This window comes from Tachysurus vachellii, chromosome 23, assembly GCF_030014155.1.
Source record: "Tachysurus vachellii isolate PV-2020 chromosome 23, HZAU_Pvac_v1, whole genome shotgun sequence".
Classification (NCBI taxonomy): Eukaryota; Metazoa; Chordata; class Actinopteri; order Siluriformes; family Bagridae; genus Tachysurus; species Tachysurus vachellii.
Window position 1 is genome coordinate 9606278 of NC_083482.1, and position 20502 is coordinate 9626779.

Genomic DNA, 20502 nt, shown 5'->3' on the forward strand with positions numbered 1-20502 from the left:
CATCCACTCTACAGGATTTTAGGTTTTTAGTATTTTTAAACCCTGGCCTATTTGTACCTGCATCAGGATTTTTTTTTTTTTGATGGAGACTATAAAACACTTCTGTAAGTCACTTTGTATGAGGGCAACTGCCAAATGTTGTAAATGTAAATGCACTCTACTTGGCACCCTGGTCACTGTCTGGGTCTGCTTGCTGCCGATGCTGGCTCCTGCTCTCATCTCAGAAGGCAGTGTTTCGATAGCAATGATGACACCTGTAAGGAAATGGTTTGAGACAGGTGTGAAAATCAACCTGCGTCACTGTGTTGCCAGGATACCTGGATAATGTTGAGCTGGATGGAATAACACACCAGTTGGTGAAATTAAACAAATAATCTGTAATCTGTAATCTTAATCATTAATAATAAAAAACAATCACAAATTATTTCTTTAAATACTAAATATTGTACCCACATTGCTTTCATTGCCATTGGCTGCTACGCCAGGACTGTCACACATGATTAATGATTATATGGTTAGGAATATGGACAGATATATTTGCTGTCTTCAGAAAGATGAAGGGATTACAGAATGCAACCTTTTGTGCAATCATTTAATTATGATTATTATATTAATAGTAGGAGTATTAATATTTAAGCTAAAAATAATCAGTGAAAGAGTCCTAATAAAGCCATTGATTTTTATATAGTATAGTATATACAGTGTAGTGTATATATACCAGCTAAAAGTTGTCAGAAAGATGTTGACAGAGTAGCTTCAGAGGTTTGTGATATGCTGTGTGTGTGTTTGTGTGTGTGTGTGTGTGTGTATGTGTTGGTCTTTGAATGAGAAAAGGTGTGGGGATGTGATTACTTTGGCCACCATTCTCTTTTCCCTTAAGCTTATCAGAATGCCTCCACTGATCCTTTTGCCACGTTTTTGGCTGCCTCCTACTGTATACACACTCTTTCTTAATGTCATCGATTTATCCAGTCACTTGTCGGAACTTAGAGCCCGTCTCCAAGTCGGCACATATCAGGGTGAATTATACTGATATACTTTATAATGCTTTTATACTATATAATTGTTACTAAAACTTAATTTACTGATAGCACTACCATTAATACGAATTAAAACAATGGGAAAACGCCTCAGACCTGGATGAGAATGAGCAAACTTCTTTATTGTGGTCAATCAGCTAACAATTCTCTAAGAGAAATTGCCAATTTGAAAGTAACAAAAGAAATCCCAAAAAACCCAAAAAGAAAAAAAGCATCTTCATGAAGAGCATCGGCATGCAAAAAACAAAAACCCTCCGGACGGACCTGCAGAGTTACAGGATTTTTTACGCATACACATTTGGCCCCAAAAATTCTCCTCTATATATACGTTTCCACGCGCCTCCTTATCGGTCCCCCCCCCTCACAGACCGGTTTTCACATCACCTTTTCATTATGTCATCTTATTTACCGGAATCATCTCATATGTTTTTGTAACGTCCTGTTCCTTGCAGTCCCCTTGTTTTTCCTTCACCTTTTGCCCATATGCCCATTTATGGATTTTCCTCCCCTTAGTTCCCCGGGACCCAGGCCCGGGAGCCCAGGCCTGTGACCCTGGGTCTTCTTCATTCGCCATAACAATTATGCCTAAACAACAATTTTTGTTATTAAAAAGTGTGCTCAAAAAAGAGCTTCACTCCCTGGTCAAAGTTACATTTGCCTCTCAGTTTTTTTCCGTGCCAGACGTCCTGAAGATTTAATCCTTCATTCAACTACAATGGGTAAGTTTCTCCTTTGCTATTTTCTACTATACATAATTTTTAATAATTATAAGTCACTCTATGAGTCTGATTTATGTCAAAAGTTATTATGTTAAAAGAAAGCTCTTATCTAAATTATTTCTCATACAAGAAAGCTCTTATCTATTTGTCATCTTATATTGTCACTATTGCTAAACTCCTGCTAAACTCTTACTGCTATACTGTTGTCATTATTATTAAGCTATTGCTACTATAATGTTACTTGTGTACAAAAACAATGGAGTTCTTTGCTGACTCCTCTAATCTGTTAACTGCTTGAATTTTGATATGATCTCATACTATGATCTCATGCTATGATCTCAGCCTGTCCTTGGTCAGGCTGGGCTTGTTTACACTTATCTCAAGCTCCCGTTCCTCTATCTCCTCTAACTCCTCTTATCTCCCTTCAGATCCCTCGCATCAGCCAGCTAGTCGCCCTATCAGGTCCACACCTCACCATCCTCGTCCGTCTCCCTACCCAAGGCCAATGGCCGCTGATGTCATGGAAAGCTATCGCCGCTTCCAGCTACTTCATATCACCCATGAGCTCGTTACGTGTCTGGAACAGCTCTGTTCTCCTGACCTCCCCGAGCATCCTCATCTGCTGTTCCATATTGTGAGAGGGCCTCTTACTAGCACGTCCTCGACTCAAACCCCTCTGCCTAACCTCGTGGATCAGAGAACCCAAACTGATGGCTGTCCTCATGTTGAGCTTTGCAACCCTGAGCTCGGGACTCCCGCTTCTCCTCCTCCTCCAGTGCCTCATGCCTATATCCGTCCTCTCAGTCCTGCCTTGGCATCTCCTCCCTCTGATTCCGGCCCTGGAACCCCAGATTACATTCCTTCTTCTCCCTCTGATTATGGCCCTGGATCCCCAGACTATTCCCCTACTTCGCCCTCCGATTACTGAGAATGTTTATAATAACCAATAAACCTATAACCATTCCCTCTGACTCCAATGTGGTTCTTATATATATATATATCTCATATATATATTATCTTCAATTAATCATTACACCACGTCTTATAATAATAATAATAATATATATATGTAATAATAATAATTATAATAATATTATAATGTTATGTGTATTCTCCTAAGGTTCAAGGATTTTTCACAACATCTTCCCCCTCTGAGACTGCAAAGTCTCATCAAAACCCAAGTACCTAACCACGACGACCCTAACACAAACGAAAACAGAACATACATAAAACTAAAACAAAAACATACATAAAACATATGTATAACAAAAACATACATAAAACACACAACATCTCTCCCCCCAACAAAAACAACATGCACAGTAGACCACAACACACACGTGCCCATTTCAAAAAGGTGAGCCAGGAGTGAGCGAAAAACCCTCTGGATGCCCCCTAGAGGGAAAATTCTCACTCTGCCCGCAAATATAGCGCGACAGTGAAATCAGTGTCACCAGGGTCACCGAAACATACAGCATAAACACATGAAAATCAAACAGTTCTCCCATGGCATAGGAGTCCTCCTCACGACCACCACCAATAATGATTGCGATGCATGGTTCGAATCCACCGTGGCAAGGGGGCCCAAATGTGACGGCCTGCGCGTAGGGAACCCCAAATGTTTCTGTTGCGATAAGCGTGATAGTCTCGAGTTACAGGAACAACCGCATCCGAATCACCTCCTGTCCATGAGTGCATGAACATGGGTGGTTCTTGCATATCCTGTAGTCCTTGTTGCACATCTTTGGTATGAGACGTCCAAAGTTTATACCCACAAAAGAATAGAGTACAGTACTGTCGCATGGCGGCTTGCCGTATATGGCGAGAAATAATATACGCATGTTTACGTCCATGTCCATACGTTGAGGCCACACAAAAGGAACGATGTATCTCATATGTGTGCACCTGCAAAAGCAGTCCCCTGTCAAGAATATAGTCATTCTTGTAGCATGAATGAACCCACAGTCCTTCAGGGAGGACTAGATCTGCGTGTGCAAGGATAAGTGACACGGGGCGTGTGTCCTCCAGCAACGTGAACCAGGTGTCAGCCGTCGGCGGGGACGGGTATGTCAGCCAGGTACGATGCGGCGCGGCACCCAGGTCGAAGTCCCTTCAGACGAAGTCAGACTGGTCCACCTCGATGTCCAGTTGGATGCATGTGTAGCAGTAGCCAGGAGCGTCATCGAGGCGACAAGCGACACCCCGCGGGCTTGCCTCCAACCGTGCACAGGTGAGGGGTCGCTGGATTCGTCGCCGGCCTCTCCGTGGGCGCGACATGGCCTGCACACAATGCTCTACAAACAACACAGAAACAAGCATAGAGACGACAAAACGAATAGACACAAATACCAACACCCATTACTCAAGAATATGTACAAAAAGTCTATGTATAGTCGGCCTGGATTCAGTCACAATTACGGCCACCACCAGTAATGGTTGTAGTGCCTTGCGTATATCCAACGTGGCAATGGTGCCTTAATTCGCCGTTTGTTTTCCAGTGAGAACCAGACATGGGGAAAAGTCCGAGCGAAATATGTACCAGGCAAAATAGCGACTACTTCTGAGTCCCTGCCTTGCTGCAGGCTTCGGAATACCCACTCGGGTGAGGTTGGCAGACTGACCAGGGCTGTAACTAGTCCCTTAGTGTATGTGGTCCACAGCTGGTAGCCACAAAAGAAAAGTGAGTAGTACTGTCGGGTGGAGCTCTGTTGAATGTTCCGTGAAATAAGATAGGCATGTCTTGTTTTCGGGCCATAAAAGGACGCGACCGTAATGCAGCGTCGAAGTTCATGGGTATGTACACGCAGGACAAGTTTGTCTGTAAGCTGGTAGTCTATATCTGGCTGCCACGCAGCTACCCATGACCCCCCCTCAAGCATAATATCAGCGTGTGAAAGTATCAGTGGAATAGGGCGCGACTTTTCCAGCAGGGTGACCCATCGATACTGTGTTATGCAGGGAGGAAAAGATCGCCAGGACCGTTGTGGTTCCCTACCGAGCTTGTGGTATATCCACTCGTAAGCAGAAAGATCTACCTCCAGGGCTAACTTTCTGCACGAGAAGCAACACTCTAGGTACGGGTTATTATTCTTTCTATAAAAGAGGTATGCCAGGCCTTCAGAGTCAGGGTCAAGGTAGGCACACGTCTGGTGTCGTCGCGCTGGCTGGCGCTGGGAACGCCGGAAAGGGAGACACTCCATAATCTGTACACAACACAAACAAGACATACACACACGGAGGACACAGACAAACGGGGACACACACCAATATATATATATATAGATATTACAGTCCTGTATATGCGCAACTGTCCGAATCATTCGTGATGTCATCCAGAAGTGAAAACGAGTCTGGGTCCAATTCCATCAACTGCATTTGCATGTATTGTCCGAAAAGGGAGTGAATTGTTTTGTCAATCAGGGCACGTAGAAAAGGAATCCCACAGCATATGATAAAGCCAAAGGCCAGCAGGACCACTAGAAACATCATGCCAATGCGCATTAATCCTGCCAACCAGTCACCTGAGAGCGCCCATTTATACCAGGTAGGATCAGGGGCCCCTGAGTTCCGTACCATCTGGTCTCGGGCCTCTTTCATACGTTTGAGTATCGTATTTAGCGGTCCTATTGGGCCTGTGTGAAGTGGGATGACGGCACAGCAGTCAGTGCCGATCAGCTCGCACACTCCCTGATCTGGTCCGCGCATTTGATCTATAGCAAAGCGGTTTTCTACGGCCATCAATGTTGTGGCATGTAACTGTTCTGTTATGAGTCCCAAGGCCGCAATTGTGTGATTAATGAAACGCTGTTGGTTATACCATATATAGTTTAGCCACCTTATGTTTCTGCGTACTTGCACATGAGGTAGCAGGATTGCCCACGCGGTCGAGGTCGCGTCGGATAAGGCTCTGTGCTCCTCTGGAACACCCACTGGCTCACCTTTCCAGTCAATGTAAATATCAGGGTTTGCTGACCAGGCAGGAAGCACGGAGGCATTACTGGGCTGTAGGTATCGTGAGACATCACGTCTGGATCGTGAGGCACGGGTAAGTACTGGGGTCAAAAGGAGGTCTAAGAGGGAGTCATTTAAGGCCATCACTGTGAGATATCCCTCCAGCACAACTGGAGCACACAGTCCATGCCACAGCCGGGGAAGTGTCTGAAGCGCTGTGCTCTCTCCACAATACCAAAAAATGTCTGCCAGTGGCAATGTGCCAAACCTTAGACTAGGGGCGGTCATTTGTCCTGGAATGGATTTCTCACATCCATATTCTGTCGTATTACAACGTGGGAGCACATTCACTACAGGGTGATGAGCATCTAATATATCTTTACAGACTGCTTTAGAAAGAAATCCGACATACACTGCTCCTCTTGCCTTTATACATAATGGGAACTTCTGGTTAGGCCGTACCTGGACTGTCATATCTGTGGGGATTGGTGAGGCTACTGGCCGATACGCACAAGATATACTTATGTTGCCCATCCAGTTCGGCCCATGTGTTCTGGCTGCTGATCCCAACAGGCAAAGAGCCGGACATAAATGTGTATCATTATATGGGGATTTGTCACACTCGTCCACGCCTCTAGTAGGCATTACATAGGGGATTTGATTAGACCGGTCATGGCATATTACACAGGTGCTGTCTGTCGTGACCTGACGGGCGGATTCCGTCAGCCACTGGCGATAGAGGTTTCCCTCAGTGCCTTCGGCTATATTAAATTGTTTAATACTGATCATTTTGATGTACTTCTGAAGCACCCCATATTCCCCCTGCACCTTGGAGTGACGGGTCACGCACCCGCTACTGCCTGAACCGCCACATTCAGCCCAAAAATCTATGCTCGCTTGGCGAAATTGGAAACCTGGACTCCAGGCAGGGACGTAGACACGGGCTTCATATGGTTCAAAGAATGATGTTTTCTGCAGTGTGGACGGGTAAACCGAGTTCATGTGAAGACTATAATACCAGAAGGCATGGATTAATTTACACTGCACGCCCTTGTCATCACTGGCAGGTTGTCCCTTAACAATAATGCTGGTTGCTGAATCTTGGGTTACATCCCCTGGTCGCTTAATTCGAATCTCTAGGGTCAGTGTGTAGTGAGAAGATGACTGGTTTTTAGCCCACTGTATTGGGTCTGAACCTACCGCCGGAAAGGGGCCAGCGTAGTCAATGGAATACATCACAAAATACAACGTGCCATTTAGTACTTTCTTTTGCTGGCTAGCATGGGCAAATAATCCTAAAGCACACTTTATGTGATTTTGAATAGCCGTCTTTGCTGATGTTTTGTCAACTCCCACTATTATGGGATAGGAGCTTTTCCCCTGAAAAACTGTGCGTCCTCCTATAGTGGCAGAACCTGTGCCTGTACTACGTCTGAGCCGTGAGCCTGATTTGGGAGTATTAACGGACATTGAGTCATTATGCGTGGAGCCTGGTTGTGAGATATGGGCATAACTTTTTACTGTAAGAACTCCTACTATGATTGCCAGATTTAAGATTACCCCTACCACACATGCCATATAAAATATTCGTACAGTTAATCTATCCTTATTTTGTTTATCAGTTCCATCGGGTTCATCTAATGGTTTATCATCAGAGCCCCTCTTCTGGGGTGCGGCTAGCTGCACCATGATTTACAGACGTTTAGCTATAATTTTAAATAAACGTTACAAGGAGTCGAGTACCCCAAAGTCTACAGTTTTGAACTAACCAGGTAGTGGACCTGGTTGATCCGTGCTTGGACCCGTTGCTGATTCTAAGGTGTATCGTCTAGCGTGGTTAGTGAGATCTGTGAAACATCTAGTTCCTCCACTGAGCCTGTGTGAACACTCGGGCTAACATCAACAATGTCATCTACAGGGGCTAGGATGTCTCGACATTCCTTGGCAGGTTTGACAATAACCGGTCCTTGCTGTGTGCGCGCTCTAGCTCTGGCTCGTGTCCCAGCGGCCGGGCCTGTTACTAAGTCTGGACCATAGGGATCATTATCATCCTTGTCGTCAGGATACGGAGTCGTGTATTGTTTTACTTTCGGCAATGTCTCCCAGTCCTTTCCTTTCCTTTCTGCGGCGGGTGACTGCCCCGCCAACTGCTGTCCTTCCTTAGACGTGGAGGGTTGTTCCTTGGTTCCTTGTTCCAAGGCAAGTGGCTGCTTGTGTACCCCTGCCTTTGAGGTTGAGGGCTCTTCCCCAGTGTCTACTGCAGCTGTCGCACGATAACAGTGGTTAAGGTGATACCAGTATTCCTTACCTTCGATCTTAACTGCAGTGGGGGTAGCTAACACCACTTTAAAAGGTCCTTCTCTTCTTGGTTGTCTCCAATGTTTCCTCTTGAACGTTCTGATGTACACGTAATCACCTGGTTCTACCTGGTTACGTGGTTCCTTTTCCTCTACTGCTGTGCCATGTGTGGCCGGGCCCACCTGAGAACACAAGAGTCTGTGGATATGGGTTAAATGCTTCACATAGCTTGACATTTCGCCTTCCATCTGTTCAAGCGATGGGCCCTTATAGGGTCCTCGTATAAAAGCCACGGGCATTGGCCTGCCTGTCACCATTTCATGAGGTGTCAAGTGCGTTGTACGATTCGTCTGTGAACGCATTTTCATCAGAGCCAAAGGCAAAGCCTGTACCCAATTCAGACTGGTGCTAGCGCATATTTTTGCAATTTTCTCCTTCAACACGCCGTTGGCTCTTTCTACTCTTCCTTGTGAACTTGGGTGGTAGACACATCCCATCTTATGGTTAATGCACAATGCTTGCGCAAGGGACTCAATTACTTTATTTACAAAATGAGGTCCATTATCTGAACTCAACTGATCTGGAATACCAAACCTCGGGATTACTTCCCTACACAAGAATTTTGCTACTGTTTTGGCATCATTCCTGGCACTGGCCACTGCTTCAACCCATCTACTGAACATGTCAATCACTACCAACATGTAACGCTTCCCTTCTGCTTTTTATGCCATATCCACAAAATCCATCATTAAGTGTCGAAACGGCCCTCGAGGTTCTGGAATGTGTCCTATTGGGGCTGTGAAATGCTTCCTGACATTTCTTTTAGCACATAACTCACATGTTCTCAGTGTTTTTTCTACGAAACTGGCTAGATAAGGAGACCACCAATTTTTCCGGATAATGTCTATTATCACCCTCTTGTTGCAGTGGTCTATCCCGTGGGCTTCCTTTATCAACATTGGTAATAGGGCTGTGGGTGCTACCCACAACCCCTCTCCGCCTCTCCATACTCCTGACTCCTTGTCCTGAAAAGCACCTCGCTTTTTCCACTGTTCTACTTCTTCCGGATCGGCTGTGTTTTGTGCATCCCTGACATCTTCTATCGACATCTCTCCTGGACCTGCATCTGGCTCTTCTCCCTGCATAACTGCCATTATGCATCTATCCCCTAATGCTGCCTTTTTGGCTGCTTCATCTGCTGCAGCGTTTCCTTTAGTTATTGTTGTTCCATCTGTTTTGTGAGCTTTACACTTCACAATAGCTAATTTCTCAGGTAGCTGTATAGCTGTTAACAGTTCAAATATGGCTGGTCCATGGGTTATAGCAGAACCATCAGCCCTCTGGTAACCTCTTTGTGCCCAGATTGGTCCAAAAACATGACATACCCCATATGCATAAGCTGAGTCAGTGTAAATTGTACACGCTTCTCCTGCTCCTAGCTTACACGCTGCTGTCAATGCTTTTATCTCTGCCAATTGAGCTGAGCATGGTTGTGGGACAGTCCCCTCGCTAATTGTTTGATATACATTCTCAATAAGGTCGTATTCGATCACTGCATAACCTGCTTTGTTTCCCTCGATGGTGCGATAACAGGATCCATCCACAAAGAAGATTCGTTGTGCCCCTAAAAGAGGTTGGGACTCTAAATCTGGTCGCGCTTTCAGGAACTTTTCAGATTCCTCTGTACAATTGTGTGGAGTCCCTTCACTCGGCAGCACCATTCTTTCGGCTGGGTTTACTGTGTTGCACCTTTCGATTGTCAACTCTGGTGCCGACAGTATTACATCATATCCTGTGCGCCTTGCATTGGTTATTACAAATGTTCGATTTGTCAATAATGCATGCAGTGCATGTGCTGTGTACAGGGTCACGGGGTGACCCATCGTAATTGTAGAAGCTTTTTGATATGCAAATGCTGCTGCTGATATGGCACGATAACATGGCGGTATACCCTTCTCTACATTATCTAACGCTGTGCTGAAATAAGCAATGGGCTGCTTTCCTACCCCTTGCTGTTGCTGCATTAGTACTGCCGATACAAAACCTTGTCTTTCTGACACGTATAGGTGAAATGGTTTGCTGTAATCTGGACTAGCCAGCGCTGGGGCTGAGGCTAGTATGCACTTCAACATCTTGAATGCTGCTAGTGCTTCTGGTGTCCATGTCAGCTGTGCATTGGGTTTAGCCTGATCTGTAGCTTTTATTAGGTCTCTAAGTGGTTGTACTTTTAAGGCAAAATCACATATCCATGGTCTACTAAACCCTGCCATGCCCAGGAATGACAACATCTGGCGCACGGTTTGAGGTCGTGGTGCATCACGTATAGCTTGTACATGAGCCGGTAATATTTTTCGTGTTGTTCCTTCTAGAACTCGTCCTAAATATTCCACCTTTCTCTGGCAGAATTGTAGCTTCTCTTTACTAACCTTGTGCCCATTGTTTGCTAGGACCTTTAATACTGTTATTGAATCCTGTACGCATTGCTCCTTAGATTGGCTACAAATCAGTAAATCGTCAACGTACATAATCATAAGGCTTTCCAGTTGTAGATTTATCAGATCTCTGGTCAGTACTTGGTTGAATATTGATGGGCTTTCGCAATACCCTTGGGGCAGCCTAGTATAAGTATACTGTTGCCCACGATAAGTGAACGCAAACAAGTGCTGAGAGTCAGGGTGCAATGGAACACTGAAAAAGGCCGAACATAGATCAATTACTGTGTACCATTTCGTTCCCACTGGAATATTTGATAACAAAGTGTGTGGATCGGGGACTACTGGAGTCTCGGCCACCACTATCTGATTGACTGGTCTCAAATCGTGGACCAATCTCCATTTGTCTGAGTTGGGCTTTCTGACCGGAAAAATTGGAGTGTTGCACTGACTCCTAGTGGGGATTAAAACCCCTGCTTCTAGTAACCCTTTAATAGTTGGCCCTATCCCCTCTTCCGCTTGTTTGGATAACTGATATTGTCTTTGATAGGGTAGTGGAGCATTGGGTCTGATTTGTATTTTTGCTAGCCCTGCTGATTTGACTAGTCCTACATCTGTTGCGTGCTTAGTCCATAGTTGTTCCGGAACTTCATCTAATGCTTTAACTACATCGTTTTCTGTCAACTCTTCCTCATCTGCTATTTGTGGCATCTGTACCTCTACTCCTACTCTTACTTGTATCTTTGTTTGCTGACTTACTAACATAGTAGTAGCTACTACCTGCTCTGTCCCTTTATACTCTATCTTTAGAAACGTTTTGTCTTCTGACATATATACCCTAGAATTTCTCGTCGTGTTCCATTTCTCTACCCTTCTTGCTTCTCTCATCATAGGCCCTAAATCTTTTGATTCAAAATCTTGCCCAATCATCAGGGAGATGTGGGAGACTGCGTCTCCAACTTGATACCATTCGTGAATCTGTTCTGGCAGTACGGCATATGCAGCTACTCCTTGCCGACCAAGTATTATGCTGTCCGTGCTGATGACATATTTTCTTCCTTCTAGTCGTTCTTCCCATAACGATGCGTACTCTTCATCTTTTCCCCCTTCATCATATTTCAGGGTACAATGCCATGGTCCTCTAGCCTCCCGGCAATCTGGGCGTATGTAGTTTAACCATGGTTTCCATTCCGAATATTCTTTCCATATTTGTGATGTATTTTTGTCTTTGACTTCCATCCAATACACTTTGTCCAGCTCTGTCATTTCCTCTTCTTGGCTTACTACTAGGTATTGTCGAGCCAACATTTCTGGAAGTGTTATCCACACTCCTGTTGGCCCACAGTGTATTTTGGCTCCTAGTTTACAGAGCACATCTCTTCCAAGAAGATTAGCTGGAGTGTCTGGGGAATAAAGTAGAGGTGCTTGCACTACTATTCCTTCTACAGTAATCCATTGTGGCTCAGTAAATCGTAGAGTCTGGGTTTTTCCTGAGAAGCCCACTGTCTTTATTGCTCTACGTGTGAGGGGAAGCTTTGCACCTTCTTTTCCAATGCTTGTAAATGTTGCTCCTGTATCAATCAGGAATGGGGCCTGTACTTCATTTCCAATTCCCACCATAATTGTTGGTTCTTGTGCAGGGTGCAGTGAGGTGGTACACTGCACCAGCTCCCCCTCTGGCTTCTCTAGGCCTCTTCACATTCCTCCTGGAGCTGAGCCCAATGGGCTCCCTCCAGGTGGTACTGGGGCTTGTCCTTGAAACCCTGGGCCCATCCATTGGCCTGCCCAATTTCCAGCTCCTAGTGGTGTTGCTGCAGGTGCTTGTTGCATCCCTGACTGCCACAAACATTGGAGCAGGCATCTGTGCCGGCATCGGTTGTCTTCCTGGGTTTCCCATGACCCCTCCTGGTGCTCCATACTGTAAGTAGGGACACTCATATCTTAGGTGACCTAGGTTATTGCAATTCCAGCAGGTTTTTTCCTGTCCTCCTGCTCCCCAGGCCGGTCTCTGTGGAGGCTGTCTTCCTTGTCCTCCTCTTCCCCGACCTCTGGTTGGTCCCCATCCACGTCGTAGAGGTGCATACTGAGAATTCACTGGATAACTTGTTGGGTATCCCATAGGATACTGCATCATAGTTGGGGGCACCGGCTGTGTCTGTGTCACCACCTGTGGCACTCCTCCCTCTTGGGGTGGTGCTACCTGAACTACAGCTGGGGCAACCATTACTGCCGCCTGTTTAGTGTATTCTTTGTCCTCCTTCTTTTTCTTATCGTGGCTTTCTTGTTTGTTTCTCGTCAGTTCCCCCAGTTGTGCCTTGTGCAGTTGCACCAGCAAGTTCTCTTCAGCCTTCTTTGCCTCCCTTTTCCTTTTCCTGTGAAGTTCTGTATGGTGTATCACATTTGCCTCGAAGGTGGCCCATGGCATAGTGTTCAAACCCACTACCGTCTCCAGCTGGTCTTGAACTTCTGCTGGAAGAGCCCTTTTTAACATGAGCTTGAACAGAGTCATACTTGCGGGCGTTTCATCCCACGAGGCTCCCATTTCATCCCTCCAAGACTCCTGGAGTTTCAATACAAACTGGGCAACTCCCTCTTCTTCCTCCAGCTTTAGTTTCTCTACTTTGCCCGGATCGGCTTTAGTTGGGTATGCTTCCCTTAGCTGGTCCCACAGACGGTTTCTGAATGGGCCAAAGGTTATTCCATCTGCTCTTGAGTCATTCGCTTCTTTTCCTAGTCCAGCGAGGCCAAACATTTCCATCATTTTTGCCTTCCCAACTGTCTGGCACAGGATTACCTTCAGGTCACCCAAGGCCAGACTCTGTCCCATTGTCTGTTCCTCAAACTTTGTGATCCATTTTTGTGCCCCTTCACACACACTTGGCAGTCTTTTTACTAGTCCAGTCACATCCATGAAGGTCCATGGCACATAATGTATTTGCTGTCCTTTGACTATTAGAGGATACTGTGCTGCCATCTTTGGCATTGTGTATTTGTCCGGCTCGGCTGCGGCTGCTCCACGCGACTCAGGCTCATCTATCTCCCCCTCTTCGTCACTGGAGGTTTCAGTTTCTTCTTTGTCCACCTCCCTTTTTTGACTTTGAGCCTGTGACCGTGTGATCACACATCTTCGGCCCTGTAGTAGTTTCCACTTCGCTTCATCTCTTTTGTCTCTCATGGTGGGCTTGGCCCTCTTTCCTCGTTTTACTCTTTCGGTTGCTTTTGCTATCTTTTCTTCTTGTTCTTGCAACCTTTTCTCCAAGCCTTTGCATATTGCAGCTGTGGTTTCTTCTTTTTCATATTGTAGGCCTCTTATCCTTTGCTCGGCACGCTTCTGTTCTTCCTTTAGGTCTCCTCTCAACTCCTCCACTCGCATTTCCAGGTGAGATGTGTGTTCTTTCAGTCCCTGCATTATCTCATCTGCCATACAACTTTGTTTCAGAACTGTTTTAATTGCTTCACCTTGTTCTTTGTCTGGCCATAGGTTTACCTGCTCTAGTGAGGTTAATTGCACTTCTCCATCTATCCTCACTTTCATGCTTCTGTTATCCGGCTGAGATTTCTCGTCTTCTGGGCCCATCCCTTGGGATACTTCCTCCTTGTTTTCTGTAGCCAGGGAGGTCTGTGACTGCTGTCCAGCAGATCTTTTCACCCTTTCGTCCACCGTTTCTGCTCCTTTTTTTTCTTCCTTCTCTTGGCGGGGCTCTCCTTGTCCTCCCGCTATGAGGGCCCTTTTGGCGTGAATTTCCAGCTTATCTAGAGATTCGTGCAGTCTATCCATCAGTGCACTCTGTTCTTCCCACTGTATGTCCTGCATTCGCCTTCTACTTGCCCAGTAGGCCTCGTCCATCCTCCTCATCCGATATTCTCTTGAGGCTGGTGTGCTGTGTGCTCGCATATATTGAGATTGGGGATGTCCTGCCAGCCATTCCGTGTTTATAGCTTCTGTCTGTTGGTGAGATAGGTGAGGATGTTCTTTCCCCCACTGGGTATTAATATCTTCTATCTGATCATCCCAGTGCAACTGGTATCCACCGCCTTCGTCCCTTTCCTGTTGATTTTCTTTTCCTTCTTCTTTTGTAGTCGCTCTTGGGTGTTCTGAACCCCCCTTTTGCTCATCTTTGTGTCTTAGAATCTCATTCTCCTCCCTCTGGCTCCCTTCTTCTGAGGAAGGATGATAGGACCCTTCGTACTTGTTCTTAATATCTCCTTTTTCTGCTGACATTTGTCGGATTACTCCTTTGACTTGTCCACCCGTGATTTCCAGTTCTATTTCTTGTGCTTCACCTTCTTGTCCCATATTTATTACAGGGTATATTCCCTGATAATCGGGCTTCTTTTGTTCGTTGTATGGCGGGGGTTTGAGCTGCTCCACCCATTCACCTGATGGTGGGGCTGTAGCCTTCTCTTTCTCCTGTTCTTTGCTCTGTGACATTTTTAGCTTCTCTTCCCTTCTTCTCTTTCCTTCCTGTTCAAACCACTCCACTATTTCCCATTTCTTCATAGTTTTATCTATACTCTCTTTTTTCGCTTCCCCCCAGCATTCTATTCTTTCCTTCATCTTTTTACATTTCCCCTCATCAAATGTCCCACTTTCAGGCCACTGCAACTCTCCCTTTGTCCGGTCTTGCCACTTTTTCATGTATTTTCTAATTTCTTTTTCAGCATCCTTGTGCCTCATTATTATAATTGCAGCTGGGGTAATTAGACTTTTTCCCTTCTCCATCATGCACCCCTATCTCGCCCTTGTGGCACTGTCACGTGGTACTAGATTTCTGTGTACTGTTGACTACTTCAGCTGAATGTTTATTCTCTCTCTGGTAAACGTGGTTGTGCAGGAGTCCTTCTAGTATGGCTCTCAAAAGAAACAAGGCAAATATTAGGATCTCAAAGTATACATACAAAAAAAAAAAAAAAATACAACTTTTAATTCAATAGTTATACTTAAAAATGGATTAAAATCAACCAGCTACATAATCAACCAAGTATTGACCCATCCTATAATTTAATTCACTAATCAATCAGATAAATACCAGTTATTCAATTAATTAATTAATCCAATCCAGATTAAAGTTAAATTGTTTCAGTCACTCGGTAATTTCTCCCAACTGGTTTATTATTCCTCCTCTAACGCCTCATTTATAACATCATATAATAGTGTGTCCTCTAGTCAGTTAGAGAATGCCCCAGATTGGAAAGAAAACAATCTCTTGTTTTGGTTACACGTATCAGGGCGATTCAAGGCCTTACTGGCACAGAGTTACAGAGGCTAGAATGGAGGTTTCATTTCCACCAAAATAATTTTGCTGTAAAAATACTACAAGATACTACGGTAAACACATGTCAAGAGTTTATGAAGAACTCGAGATTATAACCATACGTCTTAGCTTCCAAAAACCGTTTCAAAGAGACCCAAGAGTGGATTTTATATGAATATTTTACACTAAGCAGTAGTATTTGCTCAAAAACACAGGAAAGCTATTCTGTGTGTGTGTTCTAGGATTGCGCAATACACCTTAAGAATTGTTATCACTGGCAGCCCCCCCCCGCCAGTTGGCCCTTATCGCACCTCCACTACCACACACACACAACTGCCAACAAACGGAAGGTGTTCTGAATACAGTGGAAAACCGTCATTGGCCTTCAAACTGTCTATCTCTACTCTACGGGCACCTATTGGCTCATGTGGGGCCTTGTTTGATTCCTAGGAGTCTGGACTACAAATCTGACACCGAATTGTAGTTTTCTGATCCTCCAATGAGAAGTGAGAAATAAACTTACGGTTTTCAGTCAGAACAGTGATGATTGTGAGGCGAGCAAAGTGATGTGAATAATACTGCTGAGATTTTCCAACTCCCATGGATTCTTGGGAATCTCTTTGTACAGTCATTGCCGTTCCCAGATCCCGTTTAACTTGTCCAATCAGTGTACCTACAAAGAGTAATTCATCCTCCATACGAATTATGGGATTAATTTTTCTACATCACACATCAACCTGAATCGTCATTAGGTTCAACAATGCACATGAGTTATTCAAACACAGTTTATACATTACCGTGCACTCATTACGTACTCTTTATCACGTGTGTGCTTATTTGTTCGTTTGTGCTTGTGTGTTCACGTACACTTATCACGTGTGTACTTATTTGTTCATTTGTGCTTGTGGGTTCATGTACACTTATCACGTGTGTACTTATTTGTTCATTTGTGCTTGTGGGTTCATGTACACTTATCACGTGTGTACTTATTTGTTCATTTGTGCTTGTGGGTTCATGTACACTTATCACGTGTGTACTTATTTGTTTATTTGTGCTTGTGGGTTCATGTACACTTATCACGTGTGTACTTATTTGTGTACTTATATTGTGTACTTATATTGTGTACTTATATTGTGTACTTATCTCTGTACACACGTACACTTATCACGTACACTTATTATTCACTTATTATCATACACAGATTCTCATACACAGATTATCATATACAGATTATCATATACTGATTATCATATACAGATTATCATATACAGATTATCATATACAGATTATCATATACAGATTATCATACACTTAATACCGGGGGCCCCCCTTTTTTTCTTTTTTTTTTCTTTTTTTTTCCACCGTCCCTACCAAGCAGACCTGTCTCAACCAACAGCGGTATCTAGGGACTAACGCGTTTTCATCACCTGCCGTCCTGCCCCGGTCCGTGAGTTTAATAGCACTCACACCGGAGGATACGCTCCAGGAATTTTACCATGCGCTTTACCACCTGCCGTCCTGCCCCGGTACGTGAGTTTAATAGCACTCACACCGGAGGATACGCTCCAGGAATTTTATCGTGCACTTTACCACCTGCCGTCCTGCCCCGGTATGTGAGTTTAATAGCACTCACACCGGAGGATACGCTCCAGGAATTTTATCCAGGCCTAACCACAACACAATACACTCATGAGATTTTTCACACACACACACACACACACACACACAGTCACATATCAAAACCTTATCTAGTTATGGGGCTTTCCCTTTGCTTTTTCTCATCCAGCTCTTTATCTCACCCTTAGGAGTTCTTATCTCGAGGGCGGCTGTCCGCTCTCCTTCCCGGGGCCACCCCCCCGTTCAGGCCACAGATTCACTATACACAGACATTTGAGTTTAACAGGCGTCTGCTTACCTTGTTATTTATGGCCGGCCTCTGTAGCCCGTCAGAGAGAGCGGTCCCGGTTCCGGAGGCAGTTCACGCCGTCCCTACAGAGGTCGCTTCGTGGTCGCCATTAAATATGTCGGAACTTAGAGCCCGTCTCCAAGTCGGCACATATCAGGGTGAATTATACTGATATACTTTATAATGCTTTTATACTATATAATTGTTACTAAAACTTAATTTACTGATAGCACTACCATTAATACGAATTAAAACAATGGGAAAACGCCTCAGACCTGGATGAGAATGAGCAAACTTCTTTATTGTGGTCAATCAGCTAACAATTCTCTAAGAGAAATTGCCAATTTGAAAGTAACAAAAGAAATCCCAAAAAACCCAAAAAGAAAAAAAGCATCTTCATGAAGAGCATCGGCATGCAAAAAACAAAAACCCTCCGGACGGACCTGCAGAGTTACAGGATTTTTTACGCATACACATTTGGCCCCAAAAATTCTCCTCTATATATACGTTTCCACGCGCCTCCTTATCGGTCCCCCCCCCTCACAGACCGGTTTTCACATCACCTTTTCATTATGTCATCTTATTTACCGGAATCATCTCATATGTTTTTGTAACGTCCTGTTCCTTGCAGTCCCCTTGTTTTTCCTTCACCTTTTGCCCATATGCCCATTTATGGATTTTCCTCCCCTTAGTTCCCCGGGACCCAGGCCCGGGAGCCCAGGCCTGTGACCCTGGGTCTTCTTCATTCGCCATAACAATTATGCCTAAACAACAATTTTTGTTATTAAAAAGTGTGCTCAAAAAAGAGCTTCACTCCCTGGTCAAAGTTACATTTGCCTCTCAGTTTTTTTCCGTGCCAGACGTCCTGAAGATTTAATCCTTCATTCAACTACAATGGGTAAGTTTCTCCTTTGCTATTTTCTACTATACATAATTTTTAATAATTATAAGTCACTCTATGAGTCTGATTTATGTCAAAAGTTATTATGTTAAAAGAAAGCTCTTATCTAAATTATTTCTCATACAAGAAAGCTCTTATCTATTTGTCATCTTATATTGTCACTATTGCTAAACTCCTGCTAAACTCTTACTGCTATACTGTTGTCATTATTATTAAGCTATTGCTACTATAATGTTACTTGTGTACAAAAACAATGGAGTTCTTTGCTGACTCCTCTAATCTGTTAACTGCTTGAATTTTGATATGATCTCATACTATGATCTCATGCTATGATCTCAGCCTGTCCTTGGTCAGGCTGGGCTTGTTTACACTTATCTCAAGCTCCCGTTCCTCTATCTCCTCTAACTCCTCTTATCTCCCTTCAGATCCCTCGCATCAGCCAGCTAGTCGCCCTATCAGGTCCACACCTCACCATCCTCGTCCGTCTCCCTACCCAAGGCCAATGGCCGCTGATGTCATGGAAAGCTATCGCCGCTTCCAGCTACTTCATATCACCCATGAGCTCGTTACGTGTCTGGAACAGCTCTGTTCTCCTGACCTCCCCGAGCATCCTCATCTGCTGTTCCATATTGTGAGAGGGCCTCTTACTAGCACGTCCTCGACTCAAACCCCTCTGCCTAACCTCGTGGATCAGAGAACCCAAACTGATGGCTGTCCTCATGTTGAGCTTTGCAACCCTGAGCTCGGGACTCCCGCTTCTCCTCCTCCTCCAGTGCCTCATGCCTATATCCGTCCTCTCAGTCCTGCCTTGGCATCTCCTCCCTCTGATTCCGGCCCTGGAACCCCAGATTACATTCCTTCTTCTCCCTCTGATTATGGCCCTGGATCCCCAGACTATTCCCCTACTTCGCCCTCCGATTACTGAGAATGTTTATAATAACCAATAAACCTATAACCATTCCCTCTGACTCCAATGTGGTTCTTATATATATATATATCTCATATATATATTATCTTCAATTAATCATTACACCACGTCTTATAATAATAATAATAATATATATATGTAATAATAATAATTATAATAATATTATAATGTTATGTGTATTCTCCTAAGGTTCAAGGATTTTTCACAACACACTTCTCAGCTTGTGTTTTTGTCCGTGTGTTTTAATACTGTTTCCATAACAACCTTGGGACCATTTTATTGCTGCTGTACCTTCTCTTAATTCAGCTCTCAGTTTGTCCACTTACTTCTCTTATTTCTCCTACTCACTTATGCTCTTTTTTTTTCTCCACTTTTTCTAGTAAATTGCTGCGACTCTCTTCAACTGGCTTATACATCCTTCAATATCTCCCCTCTTTCAACTGAATTTATTAATGCTCTTCTTTTTATAATGTAGATGTAATGCATAATCTTGAGCTAGATTTTCTGTAGACATTATTTACTGTACTACTTCACTTCCTATCAGTTAATATGGATAAGAGTTGTTGGCCCAAGTGGCACAACAGGAACACAGGGGTTTTGGTCTTATCAGAGATGTAGAGCAAGGACCTTTAGTTACCTGGTGTGAGCCCTCAGGCTAGAGAACAGCAGCAAGCCATATGGCACGGCTGTGAAAGAAACTCTATGAGCTCTGTACACCTGTACGGTGGTTCTATCTTTCAGTCTCTCCATTAACTGCATGTCACAGACTCAGTATGACTGCCAGAGTTTACACTCCTCCAACAAGCTTCAAGATCCTAACAGGCTGATTAAGTCCCAAATACAGTCATTACAGGCATTTGAATAGTTCCATCTGAGCCTTTTACCACCTTATATCCTGTGTTGACAAATATGATTTCTTGACAAAACCAAACCTGCAAATGTTTTGTGTGGATTTGTGGAGCCTTATTCTCAATCTGGATACAAATATACTTTATTAGTCATTTGCAGAAAAAGTCATTTTTACAAAAAAAAAAAAAAATGTGTTTGTGATAATACTGTTTGATGGGGGGTG

General features: G+C 44.3%; 3 protein-coding genes across 3 annotated transcripts in view; all 3 read left to right on the top strand.

Annotated features, from left to right (window-relative positions):
• The window catches only part of si:ch211-186j3.6 (neural-cadherin), a 240406-nt gene that overhangs the window by 68468 nt on the left and 151436 nt on the right, over positions 1-20502 (top strand). The gene's annotated exons all lie outside the window — the stretch shown is intronic.
• LOC132838586 (DNA-directed RNA polymerase II subunit RPB1-like) lies at positions 1215-2722 on the top strand. Its single transcript, XM_060858994.1, has 2 exons — positions 1215-1759; positions 2188-2722. The coding sequence occupies exons 1-2, from the start codon at positions 1756-1758 to the stop codon at positions 2685-2687; spliced, it is 504 nt and encodes a 167-aa protein (XP_060714977.1). The 5' UTR covers positions 1215-1755; the 3' UTR covers positions 2688-2722.
• On the top strand, positions 17430-19462 carry LOC132838585 (DNA-directed RNA polymerase II subunit RPB1-like). Its single transcript, XM_060858992.1, has 2 exons — positions 17430-18499; positions 18928-19462. Exons 1-2 carry the CDS (start codon positions 18496-18498, stop codon positions 19425-19427), a joined length of 504 nt encoding a protein of 167 aa, XP_060714975.1. The 5' UTR covers positions 17430-18495; the 3' UTR covers positions 19428-19462.